General features: G+C 44.4%; 2 protein-coding genes across 5 annotated transcripts in view; one reads left to right on the forward strand and one right to left on the reverse strand.

Annotated features, from left to right (window-relative positions):
* The first annotated feature begins 2,057 nt into the window (after nt 1-2,057).
* Nucleotides 2,058-11,802, forward strand: GIMD1 (GIMAP family P-loop NTPase domain containing 1). 2 transcript variants are annotated; one of them, XM_074993474.1, is made up of 2 exons: nt 2,058-2,450; nt 11,090-11,802. In XM_074993474.1, exons 1-2 carry the CDS (start codon nt 2,058-2,060, stop codon nt 11,348-11,350), a joined length of 654 nt encoding a protein of 217 aa, XP_074849575.1. In that variant the 3' UTR covers nt 11,351-11,802. The 2 variants fall into 2 exon arrangements, 1 of the variants encoding a protein (XP_074849575.1); XR_012645451.1 differs by lacking the exon at nt 11,090-11,802 and adding an exon at nt 2,763-6,570 and having other exon boundaries at nt 2,325-2,450.
* Nucleotides 11,803-12,517: 715 nt separating this feature from the next.
* AIMP1 (aminoacyl tRNA synthetase complex interacting multifunctional protein 1) overlaps nt 12,518-19,969 on the reverse strand; it is a 77,010-nt gene continuing 69,558 nt past the window's right edge. For all 3 annotated transcript variants that reach the window (XM_074993472.1, XM_074993471.1, XM_074993473.1), the window contains one exon: nt 12,518-14,310. In XM_074993472.1, coding sequence (XP_074849573.1) covers nt 14,144-14,310 — 167 coding nt within the window. In that variant the 3' untranslated portion in view covers nt 12,518-14,143. The remainder of the gene's footprint in view (nt 14,311-19,969) is intronic.

The following is a 19,969-nucleotide window of genomic DNA, read 5'->3' on the forward strand; positions in this document are numbered from 1 at the left end:
CTTTCCTGGGTCCTATAGTGATTGGTGCTATATAAATCTAAAAGGTATCATGCAGTGTTGTTGTAGTAGTGTTGGTGCCTAGATATTACAGAGGCAAGGTAGTTAAGTTCATATATTTTACTGGACCAGCTTCTGTTGGTGAAAGAGAGACAAGCTTTCCAGCTTACACAGTGATCTACCTCAGGTCTGGAAAGAGTAGTCAGAGGGTACGTCCACACAGAAACTAGATATCCTCTGGCTTGTAGGGCTCAGTCGGCAGGGCTGATGCCTAGCTGTGTAGACTTCTGGGCTCCAGCCAGAGCCTAGGCTGTGGAACCCTGAAAGCTCAGAAAACTACACAGCAAAGAAAGAGCCCCACGACCCAAGATGACAGCCTGTGCCAGCCATGGGGTTCTCTTTGCTGTGTAGACATATCCAGAGCATCCCAGCTAAATACAAGAAGGAACACATAATTTAGGATAAGCAATAAACACATACTTCAAGGGACCTTTTAAAGGGAATTGGCCTGCTAACACAACTTCAACCACCTCTGCCCCGTCATTCATTAAAAACTCTGTGGAATACACCTACACCAGCGTCAACCTCCTGGACACCATAATTAGCTTCAACAATGGAAGGCCATGGACAGTTATATACACCAAACCCTTGAATCATCACACTGACCATCACAGACCCAGTAACCACCCCACACATATCAATAAATCACTGATCTGTAACTAGGTTCTCAGAGGCCACCGAATATGCTCTGAGGAGAAGGTCCAGGATATACACCTTAACACAGTCAAAGCCATCTTCACCAAATAAGGACACATCATAGAGAAACAGATTACATCATGGGTTGGACCATCTAAATACCTTAAGAGAACCTTCAATACTGAAGGCAGACAAGCCTCTGGCCACAAGCTCCTTGGTGTCACATATCATCCCACATTGAAACCTATACAGGGTATCACCAAACTACAACTGATGTGTGATGGGGACTCTATGCTGAAATAATTTTTTTCTGACCTCCCCCACCCATTGACCTTCAAAACATCTTCCTCCCAACCACTTCAAGTTCATTGTCAGAAGCAAGCTCCCAACAGACCACGATCCACTAACTCAAAATGGCACCAGACCCTTCCAGAACAACAGCTGAAAAACCTGCAGGTACATCTGCACTGCTGGGATGATCAACACCACACACAACACACCTTTCACCATTTTTTTTTTTTTTTGGTCAGGGGCCACACATAAATGAGAAGCAAAAGATATCCAAATCAAAAACTCACTGACCCGGTTCTCAACAAGCAAAATATAAAACAAAACAAGACCTAAACTCACTGACCTGGCTCCCAACAAACTCAGAGCTTCCCCCAGCACTCACGCTCCAGCTCCACAGTAGTGATGCTGAGGCACAGGGCTTCCCTGGCAGCAGGGTGAGCCAGCGCTTGACTTCAGCCATGCACAACTCTTGGAGCCTCAGTGGCCATCCTTTCTACTATGTGGGGAAGCCCCGAGCCTTTCCCTGGACCAGATCCAAGTAAGTCAGGGGCTGGATCCAGCCCAGGGGCCACAGGTTCTCCTTCCCAGGCCTGTCTTCTGTGGTGTACCTCCTTCAGTGCATTAAACCCCACAACAGCATGAAACCAATCATAGTTCAATGTTCCCGTTCTCCTTAGATGGACTGTCTCCCCTACATTGGTCAATTGTCTTCAGTTTTTCTCTGCTTCCTCCTGGCTCTTCCTGATTCTCTGCATTCTCTTGATATGAAAGGTCTGATGATGTGGGATAACTGCAATTGACACAATATGAATCTCACTTGGGGCTCCTTAGTGGTAGATGGCAAGGGTGGACAGAGGATACAGTGGAATGCTCCTTCACATGAACCAGAGGTACTTCTTTGGTTGGCACTTTACTCCACAAGCAGCCCAAGATGAAGTCAAAGTGCTCCAATGTTCAGTTCCTATGGTTTAGTGGTTATTTCTCAATGCTGCTTAGGTCTCACCCAACTAAACAGCTGCTAATAGCATTTGTTCTGGATTTACTGAAACAGGTGTGTGGACAAAGGCAGATACATGTCTGACATGGATGAGATGACCATCAATCTTCTCTTGGTTGGAAGGACCCAGAGTGGCAAAAGTGCTGCCGGGAATAAACTCCTGGGCAGTTTTGACTTTGACAGCCATCTATCCCCCAGTTCCGTGACCACCTGCTGCAGTCTCGGATGCAGCTGCCGCATCCCAGGCTTCACACGCCGCAATGGCCATGAACTAGCCCTGCGGGTTCACGTGCTGGACACACCAGGGTATCCTCACAGCAGCCTGAGCAAAGAAGAGGTGCTGCAAGCAGTGAAGGAAGCTCTGGCTCAGCACTTTGGAGATGAAGGCCTCCACCTAGTGCTCTTGGTCCTGAGGGCCGACTTGCCTCTTTGTGAGGAAGAAAATGATCGCACCATTCAGCTAGTCCAGGTAAAAAATTCTATACATATTAGCAACTCTTCTAGAGCCCTCAAATAGTTATCAGCTGAAGAAGAAATGAAACAGGTAGCTGCAGTTTATACCCTCAACCCTCCCACAGCCCAAACTTGTTCTAGCTAAAACTCAGGGGGCATTTTTGTGTTGCAGGCAAACTTTTCATATTAAATTTGATAAAAGACGACAAACAGAACAGGTGGCCAAGTATTAATCATGTTATTAATTATAGGGGGGCTTAGCAGAAAGGGGCCTGTGAGTCTGGTTTACCTATTAAGAATGTTTTCTTTGCCCCCTTCCCAATAATAGGATTTACATTTATTGCCTTCTGAGGTTTATTATCAAGGACCCAGATGTGTTGAGCAGAAATGCTGCTTGAATCATCTACAGTTAGAAGCTGTACCAAGAACTACATTAACACAGGATGAATAAAGGCGCTTTGAATTGCACAAAATCCAGAGAAACTTCAAAAATTAGAACGCTTTCCACCAAAACCTTTACTCTGTCCCCTTAAACATTTGCATTTTCCAAGAATGGCACATAGTAAATGTTAACTCTGTAGATGTGTCTATAATAATAAAACAGGAGGAACATTTGATCAAAGCCATTGCTCTTATAGTAAGACAGTAGAAGCTCAGAGTTACAAACAGCAAGGTCACAACCTGAGCAGTTACCCACAAACCTCAATTGGAACCAGAAGTATGCAATCACGCTGCAATAAAAGAAAAAAGAAAAACAAATAGAGTACAGTACTGTATTAAACAAATGTCTTCAAATATAACTGGAATGTTATAAAAAATATCTGAAAAGGTAAGGAAATTTTGTGATTATTTCATTTTAATTTAGACAGTTAAAAGCAGATTTTCCTGCTGCACAGTAAAGTTTCAAAGCTGTTCTAAGTCAATGTTCAGTTGTAAACTTTGAATCAACATTCATGTTCTGAGTTATGAGCATTTCGGAGTTACAAATAACCATTCCTGAGAAGTTCACAACTGTGAGGTTCTACTGTACTATTGTTTTTTATAGCGGTCATCTGATCACATCAGAGCACTTTATAAATAACAACAACAAAAAAATTAGTCAAACTGCCCAGTGAGGTAGAAGTTATTTTCATTTACCAGGGGAAGAAAGTGCAGACAAAGATATTAAGTGCACTGCTCATTGCCACACAGATACTGGGTGGTTAGCTCAAATCCTCTCTACCTCTTTTTTAATACCAATATTGTCCAAAGCTAAGCAGGGACTAATATAGTTCACACTCCTCGCGCAACTTTCCTGTAGTGGGAATACTCATTTATTATACTAGTGAGTTTCAGTCTCCCTCTCCTTTTGCTGAAGTAGAAACTTTCCCAGAGCCTTTGTGGGTGGCTGGAATTCACCCAGAAGTTGCTCTGACACTTTAGCCGCACCTACACGTGCTGGCTACTTCGAAGTAGCCGCGCCAACTTCGAAATAGTGCCTGCCATGTCTACATGTGGCGAGCGCTATTTCGAAGTTGAAATTGACATAAGGCCGCGAGACGTCAAAGTCGCTATCCTCATGAGGAGATGGGAATAGCGCCCTACTTCGAAATTGAACGTCGAAGTAGGGCACGTGTAGCTGATCCGCGTCCCGCAACATCGACATAGCGGGGTCCGCCATGGCGGCCATCAGCTCAGGGGTTGAGAGACGCTCTCTCTCCAGCCCCTGCAGGGCTCTATGGTCACCGTGTGCAGCAGCCCTTAGCCCAGGGCTTCTGGCTGCTGCTACTGCAGCTGGGGTTCCATGCTGTATGCACAGGGTCTGCAACCAGTTGTCGGCTCTGTGGATCTTGTGCTGTTTAGTGCAACTGTGTCTGGGAGGGGCCCTTTAAGGGAGCGGCTTGCTGTTGAGTCCGCCCTGTGACTCTGTCTGCAGCTGTTCCTGGCACCCTTATTTCGATGTGGGCCGCTTTGGTGTGTAGACGCTCCCCTGCAGCGCCTACTTCGATGTAGTGATGCCCAACGTCGACGGCACCAGCCGTGGAGGACGTGTAGACGTTATTCATCGAAATAGCTTATTTCAATGTCGCTACATCAAAATAAGCTATTTCGATGTAGCATTCACGTGTAGATGTAGCTTTTATCACCAATAAACCCTTTTTATCAGTGACAGTCCTTTTGGTCAGCAACATGTGGCCCTGGAGTCCCTAAACTGATCTGTTTACCCTGGAGCTTGGGCTGCTCCTTATGGACCGTATGACACAAGTTCATGGGGCTACACGCTTAGCCCAGAGTTCTGACTCTTACAATCCTGGTTCATGTAGCAGCTGCTGGATCTCATGTTGTCATGCACTGCCATGCATGTGTCACTGTGCTAACTACAGCTGGTGCTACTGTTTCTTGCCAGAAAGGTTGCAACAGGTCATTCAGCAGGATTTCCTGCAGCCCCTCTATGCAACTTTTTCCTATCTGCTTATTATGCCTGCCAATCAGAATCTTAGGAGCAGGTTTTCACAGCACCATTGCTGATTTGGGGCTGAGATTAATAGACTAACACTCCAATACAGTGGTCTTCACACTTCAAGACTCGCCATTTTACAACAATGAAAGCAACAAGGCACTCAGTGATTGCCACAGCAAAAAAAAAAAAAAATACAAACCCACATAGGATAACCTTGGCAGACTTTGAGCAAGAATCAAATTGGTTCCTAATTCCATGTTTTAATCTAAATCTAATGTAATGTAAAGTAGACCACAATAGAAAGCTGTTAAAGAGTTATCATGCATTTGCTTTGACTATGGGAATTTCTGCTCAGGCAGAACTGTTTTGTTTTGTTTTGTTTTTAGTGGAGATCTACAAATGCTAAATTCTTGTCTGTTCCTAAGATGACAGAAAATTATGTTTTTCTGGATTTGTAGGGGAAATAGTTTTGTGTATGCTTTGGGGGGATGCTGGGAGGGGGATATGGAGAAAGACAAAATTCTTACCCCTTGAACTTTTTTCCATTGGAAACACTTCTGATATGAATGAGCCTCTTTGAAAGTGGGCCAGTAAGGGGAACATCGATTACCACTTTCATGATGTCTATATTGAGCACTATAGGAATGAGCTTTCTAAAGAGATACATACTGTTACTCTGACTTGGTAGAGAAAAATCAAGCTACCATTTGCAGGTGCTTTTGGGATAAAGGCCACAGGCAAGAAAATGGAGAAATGAATCAGAATTCTTTGCATCAGCGTTTCCATATGTTACTGGCTGACTAACTCTGTTGGAAAGGAGATGAAAGTTGTTAGGAGATAAGCAAATGGGGGGAGAGGATCCTGTCCTCCCCCACTCCCTACACTGGAATTGAAACTTCTGTTTCATGTTTCTGTTATAACTATGGTTCACAGTTGACATAATGGTTGGCTGTTCATTTCTAAAAGCCCAGATGTTATGATATCATCAACCAAACAGGGCAGGACAGCTCGCATGCTTTTGGAAAAATGTGTGTGTTCTGAACCATAATGTTTATATTTTAACTAACTGTCCCAAAAGGACACTGGGACCATGAAAACCTTTTAGCAATGAGAAACAGTTCCAGGTAAGTCACAGCAATCCTCGCTACATTATCACACATTGATAAACCACCTAGACCAAATATCTAGATGAGCTGATGTACCCCCTGGAAGACCTCAGTGTACCCCCAAGGGTACACATGCAACCTGATGCTGTGGGTATCGTTAAACTTCTGGGAGCCAAAACTGGGACTGGAAAACAACAAAGGGATCACTCAATATTAGCCCTGTTCTGTTCATTCTTTCAAGCAAGCAGCACTAACCACTGTTGAAGGACAGGAGACTCGTCTAAATGGATCATTGGTCTCACTCACCATTGCTATTCGTACATTCTTAACCTCTGTAACTCTCACCCCGCCTGCAAAATGGGAATGATGCTTACCCACATCCGGCCCCAGATGGAGTGAAGTTTCATGAAAATGCAAAGCACAAGTATATTTCCCTCCATCTCACAGTGCAAACACATTCAGTGTGTTATAAAAATGCACTAAGTAACTAATTTGGGACATTTTCTTTGCAATTTACATTTTACATGTAAGGAAAGGCAACTGACCCCTTACCATTAACATACTAGGGCTTTTTTTATCTTTGTAAGTATAGCAGACTATAAAGAGGTCATATCCCAGCAATTGAACCCCCACACAGGTTGCATGCAATGGAGACCAGAGAAAGCTAAACTTCCCCACCTCTCATACTGGTGGTGGGAAGATGTAGGGTGGCAGAGTAGAAAATTTGAGGTCCCCTGAACAATCTCCCCCACACCCCACCACAGTCCTAGGGCTGGAGGAGCCCATCACAGCTCAGTGCCCTCCTAGGACGGTCATAGAGCTTTTCCAGTCAGGGAATGGGGAGGAAATGGAAGGAGTGCATAGCGGCAGGGTCTCAGACAGAAAGGGAGAGCAGTAGAATGGCAGTTGTGACCATGGGGAAAGGGACAGGGGCTTCAGGATTAGCACTCTAGTCAGGATAAGGATAAAGAATTCTGCTGCAGCCACATGAGCCACACCTCACCTCTATTTCATCCCTCCTTCCTTCCTCACTTTTACTGGACAGAGGGTTGGGCCAGAAATGAGATGTCCGTGGTGCAGGAGGGGACTCCAGGCTGGGGCAGGGAGTTGGGACCCACGGGGAGGTGAGGCATCTGGCTGAGGGCGCAACCTCTGAGGTACAGCCAGGGTCCAAGAGCTTGGAATGCAGGAAACTCTTTAGTCCTGGAAACAGGGTGCAGGCTCTGGGAAGTTTAGGTGTGGGAGGGAGCAAAGACTGAAGACACTGGTGGGGCGATGCTTACCTCAGAAAGCTCCAGACTTACCAGCATGGGGGGAAGGCAAAGGAGGTAACTGCCCTGGGATCCAGAGATTCAAAGGGGCCTGGGGCTCTTTAAATTGCCATGGCAGCTCCAAATGGTGCGCGCCACACAGCACTCAGGGATGTCTGGGGTAGACTCGCCCCAGCCCTGCCCCTTCTTAGGGTGCAGAGAAGGCTCTCCCACCCACCTGGGTGGCTCCCAAAAAACAATGCTCCTTCCTGCAGGAAACTTCTCTGCTGCTCCCATTGGCTGTCGTTCCTGGCCAATGGGAGCTACAACATCAGCGCTTGGGGCAGCGCATGGAAATCCACTGTTCACCCCTGTGATTAGGAGACAGACATACTGCATGTTTCCAGAAGCTGTGTGGAGCCAGGGCAGGGAGGGTGCCCTGCCAACAGGACTTTGGCTTATTAAAAACCCCTAAATGTCCTTTAATAGTCGCCAGGAGATGGAAGTCAATTCCAGGACATGTCCAACCAAGCTTGGAAGTTTGGCAACCCTAGCGGAGAGTTCCGCTGCAGTCCCAGCCAATGCTGAGAACTTGACCCTGTGGGAGCCAAGCATTCAGCCCTCTCCCTCCCTGGAGCTAGGGGTGGCTGAAAGCAGCAAGTCAAAGCAGGGCCTTGACCAGAAAAGGCAAGCGGGAGGGGAGGGGACTAGCCTCCGCAAGGGCTACCAGCCACCATACACATTTCTTTTTCTTAAGCATTATCTTCCATTACCATAATAAAGGCCGTATGATTCATTCCTAGTGAAGTAGGAAAGGCCCATACACACATGTATTACACCATAGCTATAGCTGCAGTTACGGATGTATGACTTCCTGCTGCTTTGTTCACATCAGCAATGTTCACAAATACCTCTGACACTCCTTCCTACCGCGCGCACACCCTCTTAGCAGCAGGAAGTTGATTTCTTGCCCTCATCCCTGGTAGCTCTCCTTTTAGCCAACAGTAGATGTGTATTTGTTTACTCTAAGAGAGGTGGCAGTAAAGTGTTTTCCTTAGCTGTTCATGATGAACCAGTTCATAATTATAGCATAGAGCCATCATATCTGGCAAAACTGCACAGTTAAAAAAAAAAAAAAAAAAAAAAGACTTCAAAGGCAAAACTTCGGTCTCTGCAACAGGGTATTTCTGGCTATAGCCACCCGCTTTATCAACTAGCCCATTTGCACAGTCTTTTACTACCAATTTACTGTGCAGTACACAGCTTGCTTGCCTTATATCTATCATCTTCAGCTCCCAAGGACTGAAAGCCAGAACACAGCCATATTATCAGCTTTCAATCCAGCTTCCTTACCACGTGCAGCCTTCCCCTTACAGAGCTCATTAGCTCAACCACTGCCCTCCCTCCAGCTCACAACAATCTCTAATGTTATAGATAATGGATAATTGACTCCACCTAAGCTCATGATCTTCTCTGATATGCAGTTACTTTGCCTTCCTGTGTCTGATATTTGAGTGCCTGCCCCTCACTTCAGTAGATCATTTAGATTAGTGATCCCCAACTTTCCACAGCAGCACCCCTGCTCTATTCCTGTTTGCTGCTGCAGCTGGTAGCCCTACTTGGGAGGGGCATATGCAGACCGGGTAAGGGGGCCAAAACTAGGGCTGGAGCTGCTTTAGGGGGTGTGTCTGGCAACAGAGCTGCAGCAGGGGACTGAGCCTGAGGGTGAGGTGGGGCTGGGAGTGGAAGCCTTGACTGTGGACCAAGTTGAGCTGGGGCTGGCAGTGTGGACTGCTGCAGAGTGGGACAGAGTGACACTCCCACCCTGCTCCCATAAGGGCCAGCTTGGGCCTCACCATGCCCACCACATTCCTCTAAATGACATGGGGAGACATACCTCCAAATCTGGGGCCTCTGATTTAAATTAAAATTGGGACAGTTCGAAGCTGCCTAAGTTGATGATAGTTATCTTCTAACAATTTCTTCCTTACTTACATCAAAACTAGATTTCAGTCCAAGTTCCCAGGAGAAAGGAAAGCAAACCAGGTTAGCATTTACAAGTTCTGGTTGAAGAAGTAGAACAGTAACTTCCAAACTGTTTTCCATTTGCTGACCCCAAAAATTTCAAATGGAGGTGTGAACCCTTTTAAAATCTATTGTCTGAAAAGTGACTGAACAAAATTTCAATCTTTTAATTAAATTACAATTAAACTGAAAAGTGACTGAACAAAATTTAAATCTTCTGTGGACCACTTCAGACCTAGTTCTTGGATCACCATATAAAAGCAACTGGAATAGAGGATCCGGTACATGGTTTTCTCCCATCTCCTCCTACCTATTACTGTTCTTGCAGTCTACCACCCCTGGTTTTAGTTATGTTAAATTTTCTTACCAAATGACTTAGGAAACCCCTCTGAGCTAAGGTTTATAGTCTGCAGTCTAGTTTTAGAGCTGGAAATTGCAGAGACTGCCCTATAGATTATCACATATATACTGAAAGAGAGAAAGAGTACATCAATATTTCCTCCATGTCATCTGACAACTGCCTTAGAAGCTGTTGACTGTATATTGGTGTTAGTTTGCTTATAATCATAGGTTCTTGCTGGACACTTCCAGGTGTATTGGAAAAGCTGCTCATCAGGCCCAAGAGCTTTCATTCATTCTTCTTCTCAGAGCTCCATCTTGTGTATGTAGATGCACAATGACGGCATAAGACCCTAGCAAGAGTTAAGGAAGCAAAGGGCTTTTTTTGTGTGGGTACTGAGTATGGGAATCTTGGCAGCCCCGGCCATGGGAATGGCTGGTGGGAGGGGGTTGGGAGCTGACTGAATACCATTTATGTATTTTTTTTTTGCAAACACAGTATTGAAACCCATTAATTTTCCAATCACATTTCATATTACCTATTTTCTGCATACATAAAATACCAAAACTCATAAAGACAATTGTCCAACTTCATTGAAAAGAAGCCAGCTTGAAAAAGAGGTAGCTTGGCTGACACTTTCAAGTATTTTGTACTGATCCAAGATTTTGGACTATCCCTTCCTTTCCCTCCCTCCCTAGGTTATAAGCACTTCCCAGGAAAATTAGATTTGCATAGCATGATCCATTGCTTACTTTGTGAAGTCTTTTGTTCTTCTCTTTCTCAGGATATAGGAAACTGTTTGCAGTGGGTTCTGTTTCCCAAGATGGGAGTGGCAACTGTTGTAAATGTTGTCATGGTTGTGCTGGAAGAGTTTTAAACAAAGAGAAAGCTTCTGCTATATGACCTAAAAGGGGATCAGACTCTGGATTAGTTAGCTTCATTGCTCCTGAATGTTCATTCCATGGGCAGATTCCCATAAGCAAGGGAAAAAAAAAAAAGATAGTAATGAGGTCAGCCAAGTAATGCTCCATTTACAGATATCCGAGTCCATTATACTGTGTTAACAGTTCTCTACTGTATTTTAATACTGCTTAGCATCAGATTACGTTTTCTTACAGTATGAATGTCTTACATAATCAGCTTTCATATATTAGTAGAAAAAAATCACTGTTTCTGTAGTTCAGTGTCCTTTTGCAGGACCAAGCAATGAAGTTTTTTTTTTTTTGAATAGAGTGGGGTGCATATTCTGTAGGAGAGCTTTATACAATCTGCTTTATGGACACCAAAAAGAAGACCCTTGACAACCTGTTTAATTATAAGTAGCATTAACATCTTTGAAGACCAAGGAATCATAGCCATTTTCTTGGGATTCAAACTGCACAAACGGAGAATGCATACTGTGGTCTGTCAATACATACACCATCTACTGTGGTGAGCAAGGATGGAGATGGGAACAAAACAAAATAACTATTTAAAATTTGTTTTTCATTACAGGAACTTCTGGGTCCCACATGGAAAAACTTCACTGCAGTCCTATTTACGCATGCAGACAAGGTACAAGAGGCAGGATTGCTGGCAGATGAATACTTTCACATTGCCTCATCTACCTTATTGAACCTTTTGAGCTCAATTCAACAGAGATACATTTTTATAGACAACCAGGGAAACACACTCCACCAGGAAAGAAAAATAGTCTTAAGAAAACTCATGGAATTTATAAGACAAAATAGTTACCAAGTGCTTTTAGTTAAATAAATGGATGGTGACAAACACATACATTACCTCATTTACTGACTATCCATCCATCTTTTCTAAAATGACATGCAAAGAAGAGGACTCTAGAAGTCAGCCACAAATGCCAAAATAAACTTCTGAATTTCACGTGTATGATAGATGAAACAATTTAATTACCAAATTAGCTACCACAAGCACAGATAGCATGTACAGTACCCTACTATCTAGGAGCCATCATCACATCAGATCATGGATTGAAACTGAATTCTGGACAGTGTCTCTTGTACTGTATTAGTCACAGATATGATACCACAGGCCATCATATTTTATACTGTAGCTCACAAAGAGCAGGATACTGAGTAGAAAATAAGAATGTATGTTCTAAACCACTGTAGCATTGCTGTGCTTTATTGAATAATTATCACATTCTATCTGAAGTGGCTGCACTTCAGTGGTGGGTGAAGTGATACTTGTGTTTTGCACTTAATTAAAAAATCTACAGACAGATGCACATAGTTTGCAAAGATCTTGCAGATCTTACAGGCTGAAATAATCTCTTACTGTAATCTATTTTTCCCAGCTTGCTTCATAATGAATCCTAATTAAAACAGTTTCAACTTTTTTAAAGAATTTCAGACCTCAGTGGCTGAGTAGATTATAAGGCGTTTAAATTGCTCCCATATGCTGAAGATTATTCAGAGTATTTGGAAGAACTAATTAGTGCTGCTAGTTCCCAGACAAATGCTAATTTAGTACTGTTATACTTGGGTATGTATACAAAACATATCTAAACAATGTGTGTTCATCTTCTTTTTGTGCCTGCCTTTTGATTTTGTATCATTGTCATTTAGTTGTTTTCCCTAACTTACTGGATGAGGTTCAAAACCTGTGAAATTCAGATACGGGAGTTTATTTTATTGTTTCAGTGGTTAGACAATAAATGGATGGTAAATGAAACACTAAAGCACTTGCAAGTATATTTAGACAGTGGGGATTTGAAAAGGTTAGTTGTGAATTAATATAGTACTGCCACTGTCAGTTCATGACAATACAGGAATTACAAAAATCTATAATTTAATACTGACTATATTAATAAAGAGTAAAAAACAAGTTAGCTGTTCTGGTTTCAATAAAGTATGTGGTTCTGTGTACAACATATGTCTGAAGAAATTTCATGTACAAGTTAAAAAATCAAAATGGATTCATTTTATTTTTGTTTCATGCATCAGTCCAGTACAAAAAGGGAATTAAATTAATTTTGCTGGCTAGTCTGTTCTTCAGTGAGGGTATATGGGCATGACCTAGTACACCTGCTTCAGTTAAACTGGAAGTCCCTGCTTGGGAGAAGCCTGAAAGGGCAGAGAACTATGACATATCATGATAGGAACAGAGTTCCACCTACCCCGTCAGTCACTAGCTCTACACTACAGTAAGGTCTCAGAGTATGTGAGAGTTCCATTCCACGCACCCTTGCGTAAACCTGGATTTCATGCAAGTTGGGGTCCGGCTTTTTCTCTGGCAGACCATATTGTGCAGCCGGGAAAGCAGCAGAAAGATAAGTCCTGGGCTGGGGGTGGTAGCTGGGGAGGTTAAGCCTGGCAGTAGGTTGGGGTTGTGTGAGGTGGGCCGGGGGGCTAAGCCTGGGGTGGGTTAGGGCTGCAGGGGGTTGAGGGGTGGAGTTGAGCGTGGGTGGTGAGCTGGGCTGCAGGGGGATGTGGAGTTGAGCTGGAACCAGAGCTGTGCCTGGGTGGTAAACCAGCGTGGGGGGGGTTGCACCAGAGCCACGGGGGACAGGGAGTGGGTAGGCAGCTTGTGAGCCAGCAGGGGGGTTGCACCAGAGCTGCATGGGGTGAGCGGGCAGCTTGTGAGGCAGCAGGGGGTTGCGCCAGAGCCACAGGTAGTGGGCGGGCAGCTTGTGACCCAGCAGGGGAGTTGTGCCAGAGCTGCATGGGGTGGGTGGGCAGCTTGTGACCCAGCAGGGGGGTTGTACCAAAGCTACGGGGAGCTGGGGGCCCAGTTTGTGAGCTGGCAGGGGAGTTGTGCCAGAGCTGCATGGGGTTGGCGGGCACCCTGAGAGCTGGCAGGGAGGTTGCACCAGAGCCACGGGGGGCAGGCGGGCAGCTTGTGAGCTAGCAGGGGGCATTGCACAGAGCTACACAGGGCAGCAGGGACGGCTTGAACCAGAGCCGCTTGCAGGTGGTTTAAACCAGGCTGGGACATGGGGTCAGGGTCACATGCGTAAGAGTGGGGTCGCGCACTCTGAGTTTGCATATTCTGAGACCCTGCTGTACCTGAATACCTGTCATTACACACTTTTCTCTGTGAGCCCCTGCTTCCTGAGTAATTCTGTGGGTTGCAATAGTTCTCAGCCAATTATTTATCAATTGTGGGTTGCATCCAACACTCCCTATACGGCTTTAAAGACATAGCATGGGCTGCAGCTCAGTGCAGTTTGGGCTGCAGGTTGACTATGGGCCCAAGATTGAAAACCACTGGTCTAGACTAGAGTGTAGGGTACTTCTCCATCCCTTGCTAAAATAAACCCAAATATTCTAAGGATCTGAAACCCTTATTCCATTGAAACAGGCTCAAGCTTTTAGTGAATAACTGTTCACACTAATTAGCCTAATCTGCAAAAAGCAACCAAGGAGAATGAGTGAATTTTTAAACTATTAGTCATGCATTCATACCTTTGGAGAAGAGGCTATAAAACAAAAAAAATCAATCAATCATGCTTTGGGGAGGAATATGTTCATGTCTTTATTGTGCTTCCACCACTTTGCATTTAAGTTTCTGAACCGCTTTGTTTTTCATTTATTTGATTCCACTGCTGGCCATGCTCTGAGCCCTGCAGACACCCTTCCCCTTCACTTCAAATGGAACTCCTTTGTATGTGGCAATGCACTGGTCATTAGTCTGAAGGTCAGGTTGGATCTGCTCCCAGATCTTCTTCTTTGGATTAAGTTCCTTCTCAGGTTCTCCTATTTAAATTAAAAAAAAAAAAAAACAATTAACATACATGAAACAACACAAAGAGAATGGGGCTGTATATACATGTGAGACAGAGAGAGAGCAGTAACATTTTCCTTTGAGAATTTATTCAAGGTGATATTGGATGCCAAAAATTGTCACTTCATCAAGTCTCAGAGTAAAAACTTTCAAGATCTTAAATATTGATTTTGTTTTTTGGCTTGGGTTTGGCTTGCAGATTCTTACTTCATAGTACTGTAAGTCCCTAGAGAAGAAATTTTCAGCTAGCTAACTATAGTACACAATCACAAGCAGGTAACAATACGATGTGTCAGCATTTGGATTATGAAAAAGAGGAAAAAGTTTTTAGTGATTTTGAAATATGGCAGAAACACAGGAGGTAAATACTGAATATAGTACAGATTGCACCTCCCTTGGCTAGCACCCTTGGGACCTGGCCAGTCCTGAATGAGGCAATTTGCCAGAGGGAGGTTTCTCTGGCCTCCCAGCTTGCTGCCTCTTCCTCCTGGCAGCTACATGCACCTCTGACTCCCCTGCCTCTGCTGGCCCTCCAGCAAATTTGAGTCCCTGCAACACCTTTACCACCAGCCTGGCTGTATTGGCCCTGATCCCAGAAGTGGCTGGGCTGCTCACTGTGGCCCCAGCTGCTAGCCCTGCAGAGGCTAGTTCCAGCCTTGGACACGCTGCTGGCCGTGGTCCCAGCCCTGCGGAAGAACCAGCTGCTGGACACAGCCCCAGCCCTGAGGAGGCCAGTTCCAGCTTCAGAAAGGCTGCCAGTCACAGCTCTGGCTCCTGGGCACCAGTTTCAGCTGGGCTGCCGGCATGGCTCTAGCTCCGGGTCAACAGGGGCTGACAGCACACCTTGTGGGTTCTGGCACCAACAAAAGCCCTGTCAGGCTCCCCTCTGAACATCCTCATGGCTAGGGGAGAGCAGTCCCAAACAACATGCTCATGGCCCAGGGCTCTCTGGTCCTGTCAGATCAGTGATCCTACTAGACTATAGATATTGCCATACCAGAGAATGCTGGCTTTGGGAGGCAGAACCTATAACAAATTGTCCAGGCAGGTTTAGGCTGATCTGCAGCATGTGCAGTGAGGTTTCGTTTGTTTTAGCCAGTACAGGGATTCCAGAGGCACATGCAAGTTGTCCTAAGTAAATGTGAAAGGCACACAAGCTAGAACACCTAATCAGCATCCTGTACAACAAACAGGAGAACATCAAAAAAGAGCTCTCAAATCTGGAGTCTTTCATAAAAAAACAACCTTCAACACAAACTTCCACACTGCTGAACTTTACTAAAATAAGACAGGAGATTTACATGAGACACGTACTTCACTACTCTACAGAGGAAAAAGGACTGCAAGCTGTCTAAACTCCTGCCTGCCACACAGAGCCACAGCAGTGGTACCACTAACTCAGCCAGCAATATCGTCAATCTGTCCAGCTACACACTCAGCTCAGCAGAAGACTCTGCTCTTTCTCGGGGACTCTCTTTTTGCCCCACCACCCACACAAACATAATATGGTTCTGCGGTGATCTGGAAGCCTACTTTCGCTGTCTCAGACTCAAAGAATATTTCAACACAACACTGACCAGCACACCATTACACAGACACCCTCCCAGCAGCACAAGAAGAATAACTCCACGTGGACTCCTCCTGAGGGTAGAAATAACAGTCTGGACCCATATATAGAATGCTTCCGCCGACACGCACAGGCAGAAATTGTGGAGAGACAGCATCGTTTGCCTCACAACCTCAGTCGTGCAGAACGCAATGCCATCCACAGCCTCAGAAACAACCCTGACATTATAATCAAAGAGGAAGATAAAGGAAGAGCTACTGTTATCATGAACAGGTCTGACTACCAGAAGGAGGCTTCCAGACAACTCTCCAATACCAAATTTTACGGGCTACTTTCCTCAGATCCCACCGAGGAATACACTAAGAAACCACACCATCTGCTCAGGACACTCCCTACACAAGCACAAGAACAGATGTATACCAACACACCTCTAGAGCCCCATCCAGGGCTATTCTACCTACTACACAAGATCCACAAACCTGGAAATCCTGGACGCCCCATCATCTCGGGCATTGGCACTCTCACTGAAGGACCGTCTGGTTATGTGGACTCTCTCCTCAGACCCTATGCCACCAGCACTCCCAGCTATCTCCAAGACACCACTGACTTCCTGAGAAAACTGCAAGACATTGATGACTTACCAGAAAACACTATCCTAGCCACCATGGATGTAGAGGCTCCCTATACCAACATCCCACACAAAGATGGAATAAATGCTGTCTGGAACAGTATCCCTGATGATGCTACAGCACATCTGATGGCTGAGCTCTGTAACTTTATCCTCACACACAACTATTTCACATTTGGCGACGATATATACCTTCAAATCAGCCGCACAGCTATGGGTATCCGCATGGCCCCTCAATATGCCAATATTTTCATGGCTGACCTGGAACAGCGCTTCCACTAACACCCCGTCTCTACTTACGCCACATTGATGACATCTTCATCATCTGGACCCATGGGAAAGAGACTCTGGAGGAATTCCACCGGGACTTCAACAACTTTCACCCCAACATCAACCTCAGTCTGGAACAGTGCACACAGGAGATCCACTTCCTGTACACCACAGTGCTAATACACAATGGCCACATCAGTACCACCCTGTACCGTAAACCCACTGATCGCTACGCCTACCTTCATGCCTCCAGCTTCCATCCCAGACACACCACACGATCCATTGTCTACAGCCAAGCACTAAGATATAACCGCATTTGCTCCAACCCCTCTGACAGACACACACACCTACAGGATCTCTACCAAGCATTCTTGAAACTGCAATACCCACCTGAGGAAGTGAAAAAACAGATCAGTAGAGCCAGACGTGTGCCACGAAGCCTCTTACTACAGGACAAGCCCAAGAGAGAAATCCAAAGAACACCACTAGCCATCACCTACAGTCCTCAGCTAAAACCTCTACAGTGCATCATCAGGGATTTACAACCCATCCTGGACAATGATCCCCCACTTTCACAGGCCTTGGGAGGCAGACCAGTCCTTGCCCACAGACTACCTGCCAACCTGAAGCAAATCCTAACCAGCAACTATACACCGCACCACAGTCACTCTAACTCAGGGACCCATCCATGCAACAAACCTCGTTGCCAGCTCTGCCCACATATCTACACCAGCGGCACCATTACAGGACCTAACCAGACCAGCCACACCATCGTGGGTTCATTCAGCTGCACATCTACCAATATAATTTATGCCATCATGTGCCAGCAATGCCCCTCTGCTACATACGTTGGACAAACTGGACAGTCTCTGCGTAAAAGAATAAATGCACACAATCAGATATCAGAAATGGCAATATACAAAAACCCGTAGGAGAGCACTTCAATCTCCCAGGCCACACAGTAGCAGACTTAAAAGTAGCTATCCTACAGCAAAGAAATTTCAGGACAAGACTCCAAAGAGAAATTTCTGAGCTACAGTTCATCTGCAAATTCGACGCCCTCAGCTCAGGCTTAAACAAAGACTGTGAATGGCTGGCTAAATACAAAAGCAGGTTCCCCTTCCTTGGTGTTCACACCTCCAGATCAACTGCTGGTAGTAAGCCTCACCCTTGCTGACTGAGCTAACCTTGTTATCCCCACCCTTGCTCTGGCTTATTTATACGTGGCCCTGCAGATTTCCAAGACCAGCATCTGATGAAGTGAGTCTGTGCTCACGAAAGCTCATGCTCAAAACTTTTCTGTTAGTCTATAAGGTGCCACAGGACCCTTCGTTGCTGAAGCTAGAACAGTGTAAGGTAAGAGAAAGAAGGTCCTATAATTAGGGTGCAAGCCTGGGACTTAAGACACCTGTGTTCAATTCATTTCTCTGTTACAGACTTCCCATGAGACCTTGGAAAAGTATGTGTTTATGCCTCACCCTCCCATCTGAAAAATGGACATAACAATACTCTCACAGAGGTGTTGTAAGAATACATAAAGATTGTGAGAGAAAGAGGGTCATTAAGTACTTGAATAAATTTCAGCTACTTTTCCAGAAATGTGGTGAACAGTTAAAGGATCTTGTAAACCTTATATTTGTTTCAATATATTCCTTCTCCTTGCATTTCTTGTCTGACCATTTAAAAATTACAAGTGAACCAAAAAATTAACCTGAATAAATTCCTCAGTTGCCTGTTTAAAGATGATTTACACTGAATTAACTGCTGCTTGCCAACATCATCTCTCATGATCTAAACAAAGCATGACAATCAATTCATTGTACCATTTATTTTCCTTTGCAAAGGCCAAATGAATTTCAATTTTAAATTCTAATATAATGCAGATCTCCTAAAGTAAAGCAAGACTCCATTATTTAGCCACAATGCCTTGGGGTGTTTTTAACCCTTTTTATGTGATCCATATTAATAGACTGAAGAGCACAAGGGAAATTATAAACACTTCCACTGGGTTAGGGCCCAGTTTAATAATAAAGAAGCTCCAGGGGAATTCACGCCATTTCACTGTCAATATTTCAACTTGCTAGAAGTCTCAATTCAGCCCAATCACCGCACATACAATTAAAATGTTATGCTTCAAAATTCACAGCACATATATATGTGATGGAGAGCAAATTATATCCCCAAAAGGTAGCACAACAGCCAGCGTGCTAGGAACTAACATGACTCATCAACAAGCTGCACTCTCCTCAAGGGGAAACTGCTGTTTTCTGTGGTAGCATATTTTAGTGATAAGCATTCTCATGTTCTCATTCCATCCCTTTACTTTGTCCTTGACAGCTCAGGAAGAAGACTGGGGGTGGGGGAAATTTTGGCTCTTGAGAAAAAGACTTCACAAAACTTAGGAAGATGGTCTAACACAATGAGGTTCTTTTCCCTGGCAGGTTGACCCACAGGTCTATACTTAACATTATTCAATAACACCTACACACTACTTAATTCTGATGATGAGATAAAGGCAAACAATTACCTTGCATATGCTATAAATATTATTACTGGTTTACAAAAGGAACATTAATTAAGCAAAACAATAGAGGGTCTCAAAATGCACAAGGAACAGAAACAAACCATTGTGCTCAGATAAATGGACTGCTGTCATTACAACTTGGCCAGCTAATTTTTGTCATTTAGATACCTGAGACTGGGAGCTCAGCTCATCTACCCTTGTTGATCCTTATACAGGAAATTTATTTCAGCCACAGCCCAGCTCTGACTCTGTAACTTACACATCTTTTTTTTTTTAAACAGGGTTCTTCTCTGTGCAATAGTTTGGCCTGTGACAGAGCCAAGACTCAATGCACCAGTCAGAAATTATTTCTCACAAATGGAGCACTCAATTACATCAGTGTCTTAGCACTTGCAGAACTAATTGTGTTCTTAAAAATATCTAGAACACTCTGTCCTGTACTAAAGTCAGAGAAAGTCATTCCTCAGACCAAAATGAGTACATACCAACTAATAAAGTTATTAAGCAGAATAACTGCTAAACAACGGTGCTGTTCAGAAGGTGAAAACTCAATACTACAAAATGCAAATTAATTTTTCAAGAATGAACTAAAAATCTGACTTTTATTACACAAAACACTTTCTGGATCTTATTACGAGTGTC

This window comes from Carettochelys insculpta, chromosome 4, assembly GCF_033958435.1.
Source record: "Carettochelys insculpta isolate YL-2023 chromosome 4, ASM3395843v1, whole genome shotgun sequence".
NCBI classification, from domain to species: domain Eukaryota; kingdom Metazoa; phylum Chordata; order Testudines; family Carettochelyidae; genus Carettochelys; species Carettochelys insculpta.

Excerpts from the sequence above, each read along its gene's own strand:
- GIMD1 (XM_074993474.1), top strand. The coding sequence starts at position 2,058 with ATGTCTGACATGGATGAGATGACCATCAATCTTCTCTTGGTTGGAAGG. Across the intron at positions 2,451-11,089 it reads GCACCATTCAGCTAGTCCAG|GAACTTCTGGGTCCCACATG; the intron begins GTAAAAAATTCT and ends TTTTCATTACAG.